The following is a 19,904-nucleotide window of genomic DNA, read 5'->3' on the forward strand; positions in this document are numbered from 1 at the left end:
GCCCGCGCCCGCGGCGCAGCGTATGCCACTTACAACATACAAACATTGCTGTGGCCACACGTCTGGGTATAGACGGGACAATTAGAACGTATAGTAAAAGAAGATACAAACGAAAATTGAGATAGATTCAAGGCTCATATTGATCCCAGTTTTGAAATTCAAGAGATCAAAGTAATGAAAGAGAAAAATTAAGAAAAGTGAAGTACGTGACACTATTTTAGTAAAATATAACCTTCCTACTGAAATTCGATCAACATATTTTGACACATATTCAGAACGTTTTAAAATTAAAAAGGTAGCTCTTAAGGGACTCTTTACTTTATGTTTAGGTCCTACCAACGTTTAAAGACAAAATAAATATAAGACATGTTGAGAAAAACTCAGTTAAATGTAAAGTGGAAACTACAAAGTTATTGTGAGTGATAAAATAGACATAAAATCAGTTAAACTACATACCTATCTTTAAAAATAAAAGTAGAAATGTACACTCCACCTACAACCGAATGACGAAAGGCGCTTGAATAAAACATAATGAATGAATAAAATTAATTGACGGTCGTGCCTCGAGACAATTGATTCTATTTCGTCTGCACACCTACGCGAATATTTAAGTTCTTACTTATTTTAGGACGTGTTTATTCAATTAAGGTAGGTAGAACTTTGGAAGTGATCCTCAAAGTTAAAGAAACTTTGAATGTTAAGTGAGGTGAATGTGTTTAATAATATACTCGTTGAAGAGGCATGACTTGATCAGAAATAACTAGGTTTCCAATTCGATTCATAATGATGTAATATTGATCTAGTTGACTATTCTCTCATGGACTAAGGGTCTGAACTTGAGACACTGACTCGAGCAAAGAATGATACCTATTCAAATTCAGAAGCGGTTAAGTTCTATCCTATAAAATAGCGGTCAACGTCCTCTGAGCGGCTTGGCAACAACTAACAGTAATAGCGAGCTTTTTATACTAAATATTGAAACTTTACTGTGAAGGTAAATTATGTTCTTACATACAAATTACGGTACCTACAAGCATAGATGTACGTACATGTAAGTAGGTATATTGTAGTCTTTAAAAATACTTCCTCTCGTGTTGGCAGTTAATATCTGGCAACCCTGATACGAATACGTGCCACGTTATACAAATACAAGACAACACCCGCACTCGATCCAATAATACACTAATATCATCCGCAACTAGCAACGCGCAGCGGCAGCGTCTCCAATCCGAATCCAATTTCTGCCAGTCTTGCTCCTAAAGGACGTTATCGAGACTACAATGATTTTTATATGTTTTGTAAGGCAACAAGTTGATGAAATATTTGCTCAATCGCGTGTGTAACATAGTTTCATTTATTTCACTTCACCCGAGTCACTCGGCTGAAATAACGACAGCGCAACGGACATGAATCAGCGATAAATTACAATGGCAATACGACACGCTTCATTGTTGTTGTAAAATCGATACAGATATTCCATCTTATTTAAGAACTTCAGCCGTGAAGTCGAGTCTCTAGGTAATTGGGCTTATTGGAGGATAAGAATTGTAGAATGGTTTTTTACCATTTAAAAAATGTTACTCACTTTTAAAACAACTTTGTTAACATCAGAAATAGTCTAATAATCTAAATTGTAAGTTTCTACACGTCTATGATATAGGTAGAACAAACGTACTACACGTAGGTACCAACACCTTATAAGTAGTTCAGAATATCAATTAGCAAGTACTAACTACTCAAGCTGGGTTGGCTGTGCAACAGTTATTTGACGCTACAACACTGAATCAGTTTCGAGATGGGTTCCCCTGAAACTGACCGCAACAGAACTGAATACTAATGTCTTGGACATAGTTCTCCAAATTATCAATTATAAGTTCGACCGGTGCACACCGGTTGCTAATTACCCGATTGTCAAAATGGAACGGGAGATAGGAAACTAAGTGTCAGCCGCCAGCGCATCGCTGCCCGAAATTAGCATTGACGGAGTCTTCTCTATTCAACAACAGGATCGAATCATTAATCTTGGCCAGTGTGATTGCGGTCCAAATTCCTCGTCGTTATTCAATCATCCGACAGACGCCAGCTATTGGCACTTATCTTGTTTTATGCAAACGACATTTATTTCAGTTTAGGTTGCTAGTTTTTGTTTGAAATATTTTCCTAAATGCCCTGCCAGCTTTGCCCTTTGCATGTCTGAAAAATTCAACTCTACACAAAGTAGTGGGAATTGAAAATTAGGTGCACGAAAAGAATTTTTCAAGATTAAAAGTTGCAAGTTCCGTTTGCCAAGTAACTTTGCAACACTAAAACGTTTTACAAAGATTTTATGCAAAATTTAAACGGCGAGTATCAGCCTCCTGAAGATACATAATTCATAAACATCTCACGCCAGCGCCACTGCGCAGCAGAAGGCTACGAGCGTCGAGGGCTCTTCATATCTTGAGCATCCTTTCACTAAGCTTGCTACATGCAGTCCGCTTGTTCACATACTAACCATCAGTTACCAACTTCAAGCACGTCATTGTTTAAACAACTTTCCATCGGTCGCTTCGTGCAGCGTCTTATGCCGTTACGTGCAACAACTCGATAAATACAAAATGCATTTTGGATTCCGGAGAGATTTAACAATAAATTCTTTCGGTTTTGAAAGTCATATAAAATGCAGCATCGATATTCAAATTGGAATGCGATGTCTGCGGTTAAATGTGAGTTTCTGAACCGAACTGGGGCATAAACAGTGCGTACTAGAAAAGTGCATGAGCGCGAAGCGACTGAAACGCGGAGAGCACTCGAGCGCTGTAGGGTCGTTAGAGGCCGCAGTGCGCTCGCCCTGCCTCCTGCCAGGATTATTTAGTTAAGCATCTTTTCACTAAATCTTAATGAAACTTCTTGCCGTGTCTCTTGACTTGGCAATTTTATCAGTTGTTCTCATATCTAACTTTTTCATTTTTATTTACGAGCGGTTGAACGTCGCATCTGGAGCGATGTTTCCATTCGAGTGATTATGTAACAAAAGTGGCTACGTATTAACATGAGTTGGGCCTAAAAGCATCATTGTGTATGTAACGTTCGCTGATGAGCTTTGCCGAGTTTATGTGAAAACAAATTAAGTTAATAGCCGGAAGCGCCCTGAGCCGCGTCGTTGTTTTATTCATCTATTTATTTAGTGCCCTAATTGAAATTATACTTTCAGGTTAAAATTTTACATTGTTTAAAACCATTACAGGGGATTTTTGGAGGCACTGCTTGTACTTGTTAAAATTGTATTTAAAACTTCTTTTTACTATTATTACGAGTATTTTTTTTTCTATTCTACTTTATTTAAAGTAAATATTATATATTTTTTTATTTCTCATATTTTAGTTAAATGTTTCAATGTTTTGTTGAATCTTCCCAATGTTTTCAGCAGGTGAAGCGCTTTATTTATTTGCAGCATGTCGTAACCGATGCACGCTGCTAGGGCTGGCACCTCTCAGGCGTCGGGTGGCGTTCCATCGTTCGTACACATCGAGAACAATATTCGGTCATGTATCGGCGGTAATTGGCTGGGAGTGGGCGGATCGATCGCTCGATGTGACACAAATACCTCGTTCCGCGACGCAATCACCCTCAGTAATCCACTATCGACCTAATTGTTTCTTCTAATGACGATTGTACGGTATCAATTATTACAATCCATTACTGTATACCGTTCATTTATTGTTCCGGGCGATTAAGTGAACTGTAACAGCGAAAGTCGTCGAGCAGCTCGTAGCCTCATACTTAATATTTTAACCCAGAATATTAATTAGAAAGTTTGCGAATCACGTACAACTCCTAGGAGTTATCCGGTACTTAACACTCGGGAAGGGGCAGGCGTTCATTAACAGATAGTATCTTAGCAGCTTTCTCTGGAGGGGACCCTGAAACTAAACGCATACCCATAGTGTTGCAGACATGCTCTCCAAATGGCTTACTTTATTCCCGCGCATAGCCCGGGGCAATCTCCGAGGATTGCGCTTGACCTGCGATGCAAAACGCCCAACAAAAGCCAGCACAAGCGCAGCGTAGGCGGCACTCTCACAAAACAACACTGTGGAACCCTCTGATCTAAAGAAACCAGAAGTTTCGTACCCATGCACTGTATAAGTGAGATGAAATGTATACCTACAGTTTCAAGGAAACGTCGGCTAAAAGTGTTACAAATATCTAGGCCATTGCACGTTCATTCCTCTTTTTAAGGTATTGTGTTGGATAGCAACGCAGATGTGAATACAATTCCTTTACATTCGAACGCTTACACAATGCGACTGGTTCAGTGGACAAAAATATTTTTAAGTCGCAGCCTGAATTTTTCCAAACGGTTGAATAAAAAATTTGTTGCATTTTTATTTTATTCGATATTGGATCTAAATGATTTTTAATGACGGCTGTTTACTTAACATCACATTAAAATAGTAATAGCACATTGAAGCAAATTATCAAAATGTAACCCATACCATACGAGTATTAGGTAGGGCATTAGGTATTCGTGCCTTGAAATAACGCAATAGTAGTCAGAATAGATGTAAAGCCCCAAATGAAATACCTGGGGCTTATACTGTTGAATATAATCATTCATTCGGTCTTATTCGATAAAATACTTTATCTGTGGAGCTGTCAAAATGACACCCTCATTCCCGGTCCCCTCGTACTCGCAATGGCGGACGTGTTGTGCGTAGGTTTAATTAGATTATAATTGAGAAGTTAAAAATAAATGTCACTGATTACTTTTACTTATGGGGCTTTCATTTAAACAAGAATTCCGATAGGTTATGGGCCCAGTCCCATAAGTAAGTCAGATGGACAAAGGATAGAATAGGCAGTAAAAAAAAAAAGTCTAATCAAAAAACGTGGTCATAAAAAAAGGTCCACACGTGTTATAGAAATTCTCTTGGGGTAGGCTCTTGATTTCAGAGAAAATATATACAATGTCTGCAACAACAAGCAATGTGCCACAATTGGATAGTGGAAATTTTGAAAACTGGCTTTTCAGGATTGAGATGGCACTCGATGAAAAAGGAATAAAAGAAACAATTTATACCAAAAGTGAAGAGAAAACAAACAAGAATGATGCGAAGGCACGAAACTTGATAATACAAGGAATACCTGATAAATACTTGGAGTACGTCAAAGGAGCCCAATCAGCATTTGAAATGATTGTGAAGCTGAAATCTGTCTTCCAAAGAAAGAGCACTCTCAGCACTTTATGCCTAAAACGCCAGCTCAGTAACCTAAAAATAGGAAAAGAAGAAAACGTACAAGAATTTCTAAATAAGTTCGAGAAAATAATACAAGACATAGAAGCGAGCGGTACAAAAGTAGATGAAAAAGAAAAAGTCTGTCAATTATTACTTAGTATTGAGAAAGTATATCAACCTTTAGTAACAGCTTTGGAAATGTCTAACACCGAACTCACTGTGGAATTTATAAAATGCAAATTACTTGATGTGGAAATGAAAGAGAAGGCTCATAACAAAGCAACAAATAATTCAAAAGGAGAATATTGTTGCATGGCAACACTAAGTTGTGGAATTTATATTTTGTGTAATGGCAATGTTTCTCTCTCTCTCGTCTCGGCTCCCACGAATACACAAGTGTGTTATCTGAAGATTGTGTTTTAATCAAGAAACCCGCAGTATCCAGCCCTATCATACACAAATACGCGCGCGGCCGCGCCTCATGGTCCTTCGAGATATTTATGAAGATCTGTGGGTTGACCAGAAACCACTTGTAAAAAACGCAAGTATTCGCAATTTGGGAAGCACAACAAGGACGCCATTTTCGTTCATTCGTCGTTTGGGTCGCAATTCGCTCAGCATCCAATCAAGCAGCACGCAACAAATCGCAACCAGGTGGCGCTGTAACCGCAAACCCGATTCGTGCCGATTGTGGTGTCGACCATCGCCGAAGAAAGAAAAGGACGCAAAACTTGCAACGAGACCGAGTGCAAGCAGGACGGCAAGAACTTCGTGCAACACCTTCAATCTCAGTTCATTCGCCAATTTTGCCATTTCCGCCATTTTGTGTTTCGCCCTTTTGTAAGCGGTTAAATTATTGTAATTGACGCAACTATTTTAAGTTAAGCATAGTTATAAGCGTGAATTTGTGTGAGAAGTTTATCCATTGTGGTGAAAAGGAAGTTTAAACATGGAGGAAGGATTAAAACAGAAACTTGCTTCGCGAGGTTACCTAAAAGGTACGATCACAAGATTGCTACAAGTTTGTGAACAAGATTTATCTTCACATTCAATCGAAATCTTAGAAGCAAAACGTGTCAGACTTGAAACATCTTTCGCAGCGTACGAAAAGCTCAACCAAGAAATATTGTACTTGGATGAAAATGACAGCGAAAACGTCGAAACAACTGAAAGCAACTATTTCGCTATTCTAACAAAGCTAGACTCAGAAATTAAAAAAAAGATGTCAACTTCCTCCATGCAAGCCTCCAAGTCACCTCACCATAATATAACTAAGTTACCGCCAATTACAATCCAAACTTTCAATGGTAAGTTTACGGAATACGTTCCTTTTATTAATATCTTCACTTCCATGATTCACAATGACAATACCTTAGACGAGATTCAAAAGTTTTATTACTTGCGTTCGTATTTGCGTGATGAGGCCTTCGACCTCATCAAAAATCTGCCTATTACTGCAGATAGCTACAATGTAGCTCTGGGCCTTCTCAGCAAGAGGTACGAAAATAAATACCGAATCACTGCAGAACATGTAACGCAATTATTAGATTTGAAATCAATTCCAAGGCCTTCTGCCACAAATCTTAGAGAATTTGTATGTGTAGTCCGTCAGCAAATAGCTGCTATTAAAAACATTGACCCTAATGTCATTTACTGGGACGCAATTCTTTTAAGTATTTTAATCCGCAAACTAGATAACTCAACGGCAAAGGCGTACCAACTTGGGCGCTGTATGGAAATGGAGCCCAAACTTGAAGATTTCTTGCTATTCATCGAGAAGCAAGCAATGGCGCTGGAGAATACTGAGCAGGGTCACACTTCCAACAACAACAAGGTGGTGGTGACTCACATGACTACAGCAGCATGCGGATACTGTAAGTGCAATCACAAGTTATACACTTGCAAAAAGTTTAAACTTTCACCTACACAAGAACGAATGCAATTTGTAAGCATTAATAAACTGTGCAATATTTGTCTTGGTGCGCATCAGGGAAAATGCAGGTTCCATTTTAGGTGCTCAGTGTGCAAGAAACCTCACAACACACTGTTGCACAGCGATCAAGCTGCCCCCGCACCCCCTGTTTCTTTGACAGGCAACAATATATCTAATAACAATGTACTTCTTCCCACAGCAAGAGTTAAATTAGTGGCGAAGGATGGCACAGAGCTTCATGTCAAAGCTTTGCTGGACAGTGGCTCGCAAGTTTCATTTGTTACCTCTCATGTGGTCAACCTCTTAGGTTACACCCCTAAGCAAACTAACACCAAAATCATTGGAGTTTCTAATGCAAAAAGTTACACTAAATATTGCATTCCATTAGAAGTCTACTCTTTGAAAAGTCCATTTAAAATAAATGTAAATTGTCATGTAGTTGACCAGATAACATGTAAATTACCTCAAAACAAGATTGAATTAAATGATTTTAAAATACCTCCCAACATAACTTTAGCCGATGAGCAGTTCAGTGAACCAAGTGACATTCACATGCTAATGGCAGCTGACATATTTTTCCAGGTGCTCATACCGAGCCAAGGAGGGGCACCTCGCGAGCTGACGGCGTTGCCCACGCAAGCGCCTGAGTCTACTGGGTCTCTGGCTCGTGAGCAACAAAGCAGCAACTACTCGTCAACTGCCACAAAGGATAATTCAGCTAAGCTATTCATAACCAATACCCACTTCGGAAACATTATTGCAGGTACTGTCTCTCCTTTTCAATTACCTAAACAATGCCACAAAGTTGTTCTCAAATGTGAGTTAGGGTTGAGTGACACTATTGCTAACTTTTGGAGTACTGAAAAGGTCCCAGAAGTATATCCTGAGCATTCTTCTGAGCATGAACAGTGTGAGCAAATATTTAAAGAGTCCGTTCAGTTGAAAGACAGTAGATTTCAAGTTGCATTACCTTTAAAGTTACCTTTACCTCAAATTAATGACGTCCTTGGCGAATCTTTTCATTTGGCTCTCAAACGGTTCTATAATTTAGAAAAAAGGCTACATGCAAATCCTGAGTTATTCATGCTATACAAAAATTTCATTCATGAATACTTAGCACTAAATCATGGTCACTACATAGACATTGAAAGTTATGATTTGATGAAACAACCTGTTTATTTTCTGCCACATCATGCGGTAATAAATGACAATAGTAAAACTACTAAACTCAGAACTGTGTTTGATGGTTCTATGAAGTCAAGCAATAAAGTATCATTAAATGACTTACTATTAAATGGGCCTGTAGTTCAAAGAGAATTATTTGACATAATATTGTTATTTCGATTAGGTGATTATACTTTCACTGCTGACATCAAGCGCATGTTTCGCAATATAAAAGTAGATCCGGAATACACTTCTCTTCAGAATATACTATGGAGGGACGATCCCACCGAGTCAGTGCAATGCATTCGATTAGATACTGTAACGTACGGGTTGAAAAGCAGTACATACATTGCCACTCGCTGTTTAGATGAGCTAGCAAATAGATATAGGGACGAATTTCCTCTAGCCTCATCCATAATTAAAAATAATGTGTATTGTGATGATATTTTATTTTCTCACAATGATCTCGAAACTGTGTTTGCGGCACGTGACGAATTGCGTAGATTATTGTCACTAGGTAGTTTTGAAACTCACAAATGGAGCTCCAATGACAGTCAAGTTCTATCTGATATACCAATCAATGACTTGCATTTTGATAGTCTTGATTTGCAAAAAGACAACTTTAATATGAAGGCTTTAGGTCTTACAGTAAATGTGAAGCATGATCACTTCATAATATCTTCACCACAGCCATTTGATTCAAACAAAATCACTAAGAGAACTATTTTGAGTTATATAGGCAAATTCTATGATCCAATGGGTTTTGTTAGTCCTATTATTGTCTCAGCCAAGTCTATAATGCAAAAACTTTGGCTGCAAAAATTAGAGTGGAATGACAGTCCCCAACCTGAGGTGTGTCAGGAGTGGCAATCTTTTACAGCTGACTTAGCTGCAATGAAACCAATTTTATTACAAAGAAATTTAAGCATTTCAGACGTTGACACAGCTGAATTAATCGGATTCGCAGACGCATCCAGTACGACTGGCTACGGCTGCTGCGTATACCTTCGCTGGTCCAGCCCCACAGGTACTGTGAATGTGCAATTACTCTGCTCGAAGTCGCGCATCAATCCTATACAAAAGAAAGGTATGACTGTGCCAAAGTTAGAGCTAAATGCTGCACTCATACTTTCAAAGTTAATTTTTAAAGTTTATGATGTTCTTAAAACAAAAATTAAAATTAGTAATGTTTACTTATTTACCGATTCTAAAATAGTCCTTGCATGGCTTAGTACCGATCCAACAATGCTCAAAGCATATGTTGCAAACAGAGTAATTGCCATTCGCCAAACCTGCGATCAATGGGACTGGCTGTATGTGAAGTCAGCTGACAATCCTGCGGATCTTGTAAGTCGCGGAACCAAGCCAGGTGAATTGCTAGGGTGTGATTTGTGGTGGCATGGTCCTCAATTTCTTCAAACTAGCGAGCTTGACTTTTCCTCTTGCTATACGGGTCTACCTGTCGACTTACCTGAAGTGAAACTCTGCTCAGCCTTCTCCTGTAACGTTGTGTGTGACGATTTCGATCAGCTTGCATTTATATTTCAGCGTTTGCATGATTGCTCAGATATACATAAAATGACTAGGTTTTTAGCTTATATCTTGAGATTTTTAAATAATTTAAATAAAAATAAACAAAAATTAAATGCATCATTTTTAAGTGCACAAGAACTTAACAATGCGTTAATGCTATTAATAAAGTACGAACAACATACCTATTTTCAAACTGAATTAAATTTATTGCGCACTGGCAAGAATGTTAAGGGAAATTTAGCTAATCTGCACCCCCATATCGACGACCAAGGGCTTTTACGTGTGGGCGGTAGGCTTCATCACGCAGATATCGCTTACGCACAAAAACATCCCATAATATTACCGAAAAGTTCTATTGTCACTAACTTGCTTATACGAAGTGAACACGAAAGGTTACTGCACGCAGGGCCTAGGCTTTTACTTGCGCATTTAAACCAAAGGTATTGGATTGTAAACGGCTTAATGGAAATTAAGAAGATAACTCATAAGTGTATTACATGTTTCAGACAAAAAGCCACTGTGGCCAAACAGCTGATGGGGTCCTTGCCAGCTGCTCGCGTCACTGCGACCAGCCGTCCCTTTGAGAAGGTCGGAGTGGATTTCGCCGGGCCTATTGATGTCAAGCTATCGCGAGTGAGACGATCTGTAGTTGGTAAAGGTTACATCTGCGTGTTCGTCTGTTTTACGACGAAGGCCGTCCACTTGGAATTGGCCTCAGATCTAACCACTGAAACCTTTCTCGCTTGCTTAAGAAGGCTGATATCACGAAGAGGATTGCCCGCCGAAATTCACTGCGACAATGCTAGTACTTTTAAATGTGCACGGTCCCATCTAGCTGAGCTTTACAAATTGCACACTTCCCAGAGTCACCAAGCAGAAGTACATCATTTCGCAACACAACGCGGTATTGCTTTTAAGTTTATCCCCGCTTACTCACCTACCTTCGGGGGACTATGGGAAGCTGCAGTTAAAAGCACAAAATATCACCTAAAAAGAGTTCTGCAAAAAACTGTACTTACCTATGAGCAACTTAGTACTGTGTTAACAGAGATAGAAGCAATACTCAACTCGAGACCCCTTCTACCTCTGTCATCAGATCCTGATGATTTTTGTTATTTGTCACCAGGACATTTCATTATTGGTTCTCCTCTAACTATGTATCCGGAACAGAATGTTGTCGTTCCGCGAAATAAATTAAAATTTTGGCAATTATGTACTAATTTAAAACAAATGTTTTGGAAAACTTGGCATAAGAAGTATCTTAATGTATTGCAAAATAGGCCAAAATGGAGAACAGATTGCAATGATGTAAAAGTAGGAAGTTTAGTAATTTTAAAAGATGATAACACTCCTTCAATGTCATGGCCTATGGCTAGAATTATAAATGTTTTCCCTGGGCATGACACAAAGGTTAGAGCAGTAGAAGTAATGACATCTAATAAGAAAACTCATGTTCGTGGCATACATAAAGTGTGTCTATTGCCAATAGATGATAATCTGTAAAATGTTATCACTTAATTTTAGAAGTTAAGGCTAATTAATAAACCTACTGTTAATTTAGTTACGTGTGCATAATATCTTATGATTACTTACAAGATGTAACAAATTACATTATGTCTTGTACAAAATGTGTACTGTGATGAGTATTATAAGTCTAACTTACCTTTAGTTACCTACTAATTAATAGTAAAATTAATGTTGTGTAACTATCAAATATTTTCGCCCTTCCTGGGGCCCCAGTATGTTGCATGGCAACACTAAGTTGTGGAATTTATATTTTGTGTAATGGCAATGTTTCTCTCTCTCTCGTCTCGGCTCCCACGAATACACAAGTGTGTTATCTGAAGATTGTGTTTTAATCAAGAAACCCGCAGTATCCAGCCCTATCATACACAAATACGCGCGCGGCCGCGCCTCAAATATGTATTTCAGAGCACCACATTCAAATGCTACAGTTGCGGAGGACTCTGTCATATTGCTAGAAATTGCACGAAGAGAAATTACAATAACTATAGAGGACGAGGCAACTACAGAGGCAGAGGAAGAGGAAACCGAGGAGCCTCGGCAAATATCGGAGAGAGACAGAACACCAAAGACAAGAATGTATCATTTGTAGCCACACAAACTATACCGGCTGAGACAATGTCACATGATGAAGATATACAACTAGTTATAGACTCAGGATCTACTTACCATTTGATAAATAAAAAATATGAAAAATACATGACAAACATAAAGAAGATTTCACAAATAAATATAAGAGCAGCAAATGGAGGAATTATGACAGCTTTATACAAAGGAGACTTAATTGGAATGTCTGAAGAAGGATACAGAGTGACTATAGAAGATTGTTTAATTGTAGAAAACTTAACACACAATCTGCTGTCAGTATTAAAACTAAATGAGAAAGGAATTCAAGTGATATTTAACAAAGAAAAAGCCATGATGAGAAAAGGTAATATTAAAATTGAAGGAAACTGTGATGGGAAACTATTTAAAATGAAATTGAATCTAAATGCGTCACACGGATTGATCACAAAAGAAGAGCAAGAGCTTCTATGGCATAGAAGAATGGGCCACTTAAATTACAGTAGTATGAAAATCCTGGATTTGCCCTTATCCAAAGAAAAATGTACTGTATGCATGGAGGCAAAAGCGGGCAGAAACCCATTTACAGAAAATCCTATACCGAGAACACACAAAATAGGTCAATTGGTATACTGTGACATAGGTGGGCCAGTCACACCTGTAACACTAGAAGGAGAAAGGTACTACTTAACCATCATTGATGACTGTTCACATTTCTTGGAGGTACATCTTCTGCAATCAAAGAATGAAGCCAAGGATTATATTATGAGGTACATAAAGATTATGAAAAATAATGGAAACAATGTTAGAAGAATCAGAACCGACCAAGGTGGAGAATTTTTAAATGAGGAACTGCATTCATTCTATGAAGAGCATGGAATTATACAAGAAACTACATGCGCATACACTCCACAGCAGAACTCTATCTGTGAGAGAATGAACTTAACTTTACTAAACAAAGTAAGAGCAATGTTATTAGAAACCAACCTCCCAAAGTATCTCTGGGGTGAGGCAATCAGATGTGCGGCCTATACAATAAACAGGTCACCAACGAAAGCACTTAAAGGTGACACACCAGCAAAAATATGGTATGGCAAAAACAATCTGGATAAAGTGAGAGTTTTCGGAGCAAAGGCTTGGAGCCTAATACTTCCAAGGCCTAGCAAATTAGAGCCAAGAGCAAAACCTATGAGAATGATAGGATACTGTGGATCAGGCTATAGACTATGGGATCCAAAGACTAATGAGATAATAGAGTCAAGAGATGTAAGATTTGATGAGGCAGATTACAGATATGAAGAAGAAAAGAATCATAATACTATTCACATAGAAGAAAGTGAAGAAGAAGAAAACTCTAAGAATATTACACCGGATATGACAGACACGGATATGACAAACATGGATATGACAGAAGAACCAGTACAAGGCACAGAAGAAAGCCAGGAACTACATCGTGAAAAGAGACAAGTAAAGATTCCTAAGAAATATGATGACTATGACATGACAAATATAGCGTATGCATTAATCTCAGAAGATCCTATAAGCTACAAAGAAGCAATACAGAAAGAAGGATGGTCAGAAGCTATAGAGAAGGAACTAGAAGCACATAAAAAGCTGAGCACATGGGAAGAGTGTGAATTACCCAAAGGTCACAAGATAATCGATACAAAATGGGTATTCCGTACAAAATCTGACAACACTAAGAAAGCCAGAATAGTGGCTAAAGGCTTTCAAGAAGAAACCACTCAGAATGTTTACGCACCAGTAGCAAGAATGACAACAATAAGATTATTTATAAACAAAGCAGTTCAAGAAAATCTAAGTATCAAACAACTAGATATCCCAACAGCGTTTTTAAATGGAGAATTAAATACAGATATATACAGGGTGTTTCTTGTAAGGTGTCAAGCCGAAGGCAGGTGATAGATGAGGACTAGACCTATCGATTTCACCCCCATGTATGTTCTACGATTTTTCGTAGTTTAGAAGTTATCGTTAATTTTGTGATTTTTTCAAATTTCGTGACCTAGTGGCTTAATTTTTTTTTAATCTTTTTTTTGGGTTGACTTTTCTCAGATTTCTTTTTTTTGACAGATTCCCTATTAGTTGCAGATATTAAAAAAAAATAATCACCTTCCTATCTTTGATGCAAGATACAAAATTTTTGCTAGAAACATAAAAAATATGCTTTAGCAGAACATTCTAAAATTTTCAACTTAAAAGTTAAAAAAAAAAAAGTAATTCCATAGGTCCAAAATAATTTCAAAAACTGCGCAGTTTTCTGAACTTTCATAATAACACAAAAAAACATGTACTTAATAGGCCATTATTTTCTGTAATCGCTCCACTAAAGTGGTAAGTCGGAGATTCTGTTACATGTTTTTGACTTTCTTAGGACTAACTAATGTTTGCAATTCTCTAAGTTTACGTTACGTAGAACACATTTAAAGACAATAACTGAACAGAACATTTTTTTATCCACAACGAGGAATCTCTTGCCATTCATCTGACCTGATGGAAACTGATGGATGATCAGCGAGCTTCACTCGGAATCCTAAACCACAGAGGAATTGGCTGTCCTAAATAGGTGGCCTTACCACTAGACCACAGCTGTGGTGGTTGTTACATTACGATTAAATTCGATATACCTACATATTAGAGTGTGAGAGAAAGGGAAAGAGTTTGTGTGTGTTTGTGTGTGTGTGTGTGTGTGTGTGTGTGTGTGTGTGTGTGTGTGTGTGTGTGTGTGTGTGTGTGTGTGTGTGTGTGAGAGAGAGAGAGAGAGAGAGAGCAAAAATGGGTGTAATAATTTAATTTAATCTTAAGGATCAGAGGTGAGAGTGCTTTTTAAAAGTAATGTACGGCACCAGCAGATATCGATTTATTACATAACCGAAACCAATAATTCCACAAATCAAATTAATGTAACAAAGAAATATGCCTATGCCAGAAATAATGATCTAGGTCACAAATATCACAGTCCCTGAACCGAGGGAACGTCCGTCACAGCCAAGCGCTCCAGCAAAGTGTCGCGGTGCGCGGGGCGGCCGGTTTCTCGTGCCTTCCCTCTCTAAGACAGAGACAACAGGATCGAACGATATGACGTCACGCTGACGTAGCGGGTGTTATTTCTAAGACGGCCGTTCCTGATCGTGCGGCGTCCTCGACCGCTGCCTGCTCCCCATCAGCCACGGCTTCTTCCGCGCGCAGCATAACCTCCCCGACGTTTGAAAACTGATCTGCGCAGCTCGGACCCGCCAAAGGCTGGTCATCGCAGCCCTGGTCCGCAGGAAGCTGATGCTCGGAGCCCTGAGGTGCAGCTTGAGGCTGACCCTCACCAGGTTGGTTCATCCATGTTCGGTTCCATAGTTATCATCTGGAATGTCAGTGGTATATGTTCAATGTATGACAGTTACAAGGAACCAAAGTGAAACCGTCGTTTCTTGAAGTTAAAATTCACAAATGTTAGTCGGTTCCATGGTAATCATCTGGAATGTCAGTGGTGTATGTTCAATGTATGACAGTTACAAGGAACCAAAGTGAAACCGTCGTTTCTTGAAGTTAAAATTCACAAATGTTAGAAAGATCACAGCCTTTTAGCACAATCCCATGCGTGCACTCATGTGATTGCGATAAGAGACCCAAACTGACGTTCAAATTAACTAAACTCAGATAGTGAATAATAAAATAAAAACAATTAGTGAAAGAAAATTACTAGTCCTACGAATAATAGCTCCGGAATGCTATTATCCGTAGATTAGTTAGAACAGTAAGCACAAAAGAGGCCCAAAGTTTGCATAATGTGCTTACTAACCCGTCGCCGTCAGCAGAGGCCATATTTGCATGCCAACACTACACCTTGGGTATTAAAAACCCGCGGCGCCTGCCTGGACAGAGCCAGAAACTGACAGAGGCCGTCTTTGCATGTCAAAATCAAAACTACGCATCTGGTATTAAAAACCATCAACGTCTGCCTGGACAGAGCCAGAAACTGACAGAGGCCGTATTTGCATGTCAAAATCAACACTACGCTTCAGGTATTAAAAACCAGTCAGCGTCTGCCTGGACAAAGCCAGAAACTGACAGAGGCCGTATTTGCATGTCAAAGTCAACACTACGCTTCAGGTATTAAAAACCAGTAAGCGTCTGCCTGGACAAAGCCAGAAACTGACAGAGGCCGTATTTGCATGTCAAAGTCAACACTACGCTTCAGGTATTAAAAACCAGTCAGCGTCTGCCTGGACAAAGCCAGAAACTGACAGAGGCCGTATTTGCATGTCAAAGTCAACACTACGCTTCAGGTATTAAAAACCAGTCAGCGTCTGCCTGGACAAAGCCAGAAACTGACAGAGGCCGTATTTGCATGTCAAAGTCAACACTACGCTTCAGGTATTAAAAACCAGTCAGCGTCTGCCTGGACAAAGCCAGAAACTGACAGAGGCCGTATTTGCATGTCAAGTGAAGATTCGCCATCCTCCAAGAATGCTCCGCAAGCCCCTGGAGTCCACTCGCCGCGCCACGAGCCCATGTGCTCGGCGGCCTCCTGGGTTTTTCGATGCAGGACCCAGCCAGCAACTCCAAGTCATAGTGGTGATGCGCCAGCGCCCGTTCAAACTTGTATGGGCAGCACGTCGTTTACTTCAAAACACACGCTCGGCCTTCCTCTGCACATCAAATATCAAAAATTATGCACATATTCGTCAGGATCGTCTTCTTCGATGTCCCCTCGCGAACCGAACATTGCTCGTTCGTTCGCCGAACGCTCGCCGCTCCCTCCGGTCACGCCACCCGCGGGCAATGTCCGTGAGTATACAAGGGTAGATAAGAAAAGAAAGACAAAAGTTACAGGACCTTGTTTGTAGCAAACCAGACAAAGCACCAATATTCCTGTTCACTACGTCTTTCCTGGTAGTTGCTGCTCCTGCAGTCCACGCCCCCGGGGCCACCGCATCCACAGGAATGCACCTCTCGAAATCCAGCAAAGGCAGCGCACGACACTCAGGGTCAGGGCGCGATATTGTCAAACCACACATGTAATGCAATAAATGATTTGATTTGATTTGATTTGGAGTCGACGGTAGTACCTACTACTGACGAAGACGTGGGGAGGTTACCCACTACATAATTATTTTGTTTGGTCAAACCAAAATTTTCACCAAGACATGGTCTTGTGATCCATCACGAAAACTACAAGAACCATCGCGTTGCTTACAAGATTTTGAAAAGTCGTCACGTAGGTACGAAGTTGATTCGACCTCCTGACTTCCGATTCCTCGCATCACACGATAAGTCGGGATTCTATTAAAATAAGAAAGAAAGAATTATAAAAATAAAATTAAAACGCTTCAAAACTGATTAGGACATTAACGAAATGTCCGACCCGTTGTCAATCAAAATATTAACGGGTACTTTTTACACTAATATTGCGGGTATTATGCCACTGAGCTGGGATTCGACTCTAAGCAAAAACACACTTGAAGACCGCCTTCCACTCGAATCCCCCAACGCTGCTTTTGAAAGCGAGAATCGACAAGACCAATACAAAACGTGCAATATTTATTATTAGGCTTGTTCTTACTCGGACACTGAACGGATCTGTGACGGATCGCTCCGAACTAGTACAATTGGTCAAATGTAGTTAGATCATTTTCGTACACCGATTTTTTTAATCAGATCGGACGAAAAACGTCTTTATTACTATCACCTTTAAGTACAATGTCGCAAAATACTCGCAACACACTCACAGAGCCGGATCCATCTCGCACGCGCGCGCTTGTCACCAATTTAACGTCTCGTTCACACCTATTTATTCGTGATCGGCTGTACTAAAGTGAACTAAAGAAATTGCTTCCTATTAGTACATAGTACATGTACTACACAAGCCTATTTATTACTCTTCCCATCATCCGGTGTCGACGGTGACGGTTTCGCAGTCGCGTCGCGCTGTAGGACCGCACTCTCCGTATTTAGTTTCCTATGGGCAGCGCCACCCTTTTTATGGCCCATACTGCCGCAAATGAGACACGTAACAATTCCATCACAAACAAGCTCCAGAAAAATATTGGACGGTGTCACTGACGGTTGCAATCCACCACACCCTCAAACGAGTCAATTCGCGACAAAAATTTCCCAAACACATCGTCGCGCGAGCTATGGCGGCGGCCGTACGAACTGTCACAGCGCCTACAAAAATCACTATGAGGGCTACGTGAATATTCACGATTCCCAATAGGACTACGACGCGGAGTGCGTACACATCGCCTAGGTGACCTACCTCGATACTCAATACTCAATCGATGCACACGTTCATTTAACGGCGGCATTCGATATTCGAACAAACCCGACGTTTAACTAACTTTTATCACGACACTGTTTACGAGAATAATCACGTTCTTTTTTTTAATCTAGACGAACGCCTGGTCATCTTAACTTTTAACACTGCACTGATAATCACAAACTAAGGCAAAAATAGATGGCAAAAACGGTTAGAACGCGTGGTCAATCCCACTTCTGATCTTAAGGATCAGAGGTGAGAGTGCTTTTTAAAAGTAATGTACGGCACCAGCAGATATCGATTTATTACATAACCGAAACCAATAATTCCACAAATCAAATTAATGTAACAAAGAAATATGCCTATGCCAGAAATAATGATCTAGGTCACAAATATCACAGTCCCTGAACCGAGGGAACGTCCGTCACAGCCAAGCGCTCCAGCAAAGTGTCGCGGTGCGCGGGGCGGCCGGTTTCTCGTGCCTTCCCTCTCTAAGACAGAGACAACAGGATCGAACGATATGACGTCACGCTGACGTAGCGGGTGTTATTTCTAAGATTAAAGTAAATGTTCAAAATGTCCGCCGTTGACCTGAATGCACATTCGACAACGACGCAAAAAAATTATTTGTAAAACCTTCTTCTTCATTTTAATTTGGTTTTGTGCTTCAGTCAGCTTTGTCCGCAGTTCATCAATATTTTCATATTCCCTATTGTATACCAGATGAAGGGCAAGAGCTTCCTCGTTGTGGATAAAAAATGTTCTTTTCAGATATTGTCTCTAAATGTGTTCTACGTAACGTAAACTTAGAGAATTGCAAACATTAGTTAGTCCTAAGAAAGTCAAAAACATGTAACAGAATCTCCGACTTACCACTTTAGTGGAGCGATTACAGAAAATAATGGCCTATTAAGTACATGTTTTTTTGTGTTATTATGAAAGTTCAGAAAACTGCGCAGTTTTTGAAATTATTTTGGACCTATGGAATTACTTTTTTTTTTAAACTTTTAAGTTGAAAATTTTAGGATGTTCCGCTAAAAGCATATTTTTTAATGTTTCTAGCAAACATTTTGTATCTTGCATCAAAGATAGGAAGTTGATTATTTTTTTCAAAAATCTGCAATTAATAGGGAATCTGTCAAAAAAAAGAAATCTGAGAAAAGTCGACCCAAAAAAAAGATAAAAAAATTTAAAGCCTACTGGGTCGTACAATTTGAAAAAATCACAAAATTAACGATAACTTCTAAACTATGAAAAATCGTAGAACATACATGGGGGTGAAATCGATAGGTCTAGTCCTCACCTATCACCTGCCTTCGGCTTGACACCTTACAAGAAACACCCTGTATATAGATTATCCCGAAGGTGTAAATAAAAAAACAAGGAAAAGTACTAAAACTCAGAAAAGCTCTTTACGGATTAAAAGAAGCTCCCAGATGCTGGAATGAAAAGTTAAATCAGTTTTTGACAGAAAATGGACTAAAGCAATCTCAAAGTGACTTTTGTCTGTACTCAGGAAGAAATGTATACATACTTATATTTGTGGATGACATACTAGTAATTGGAGATGGACAGAAAATAATAAATAAATTAAAAGAAGAATTTCAAGCTAAAGATATGGGAAATATAAGCAAATTTCTAGGAATGGAAATAACACAAACACTGGATAAAATAGAAATAAAACAAACACAAA

General features: G+C 39.3%; 1 protein-coding gene across 2 annotated transcripts; it reads left to right on the plus strand.

Annotated features, from left to right (window-relative positions):
• The first annotated feature begins 5,532 nt into the window (after window positions 1-5,532).
• Window positions 5,533-9,916, plus strand: LOC135073205 (uncharacterized). Of its 2 annotated transcripts, XR_010257598.1 has the most exons (4): window positions 5,533-6,526; window positions 6,914-7,093; window positions 7,735-7,915; window positions 9,284-9,916. XR_010257598.1 is itself a non-coding variant. In XM_063967293.1 (3 exons), exons 1-3 carry the CDS (start codon window positions 6,169-6,171, stop codon window positions 7,797-7,799), a joined length of 603 nt encoding a protein of 200 aa, XP_063823363.1. In that variant the 5' UTR covers window positions 5,533-6,168; the 3' UTR covers window positions 7,800-9,916. The 2 variants fall into 2 exon arrangements, 1 of the variants encoding a protein (XP_063823363.1); XM_063967293.1 differs by having other exon boundaries at window positions 7,735-9,916.
• Window positions 9,917-19,904: the final 9,988 nt, after the last annotated feature.

The sequence above is a fragment of the Ostrinia nubilalis genome, chromosome 7, assembly GCF_963855985.1.
Source record: "Ostrinia nubilalis chromosome 7, ilOstNubi1.1, whole genome shotgun sequence".
Lineage (NCBI taxonomy): Eukaryota > Metazoa > Arthropoda > Insecta > Lepidoptera > Crambidae > Ostrinia > Ostrinia nubilalis.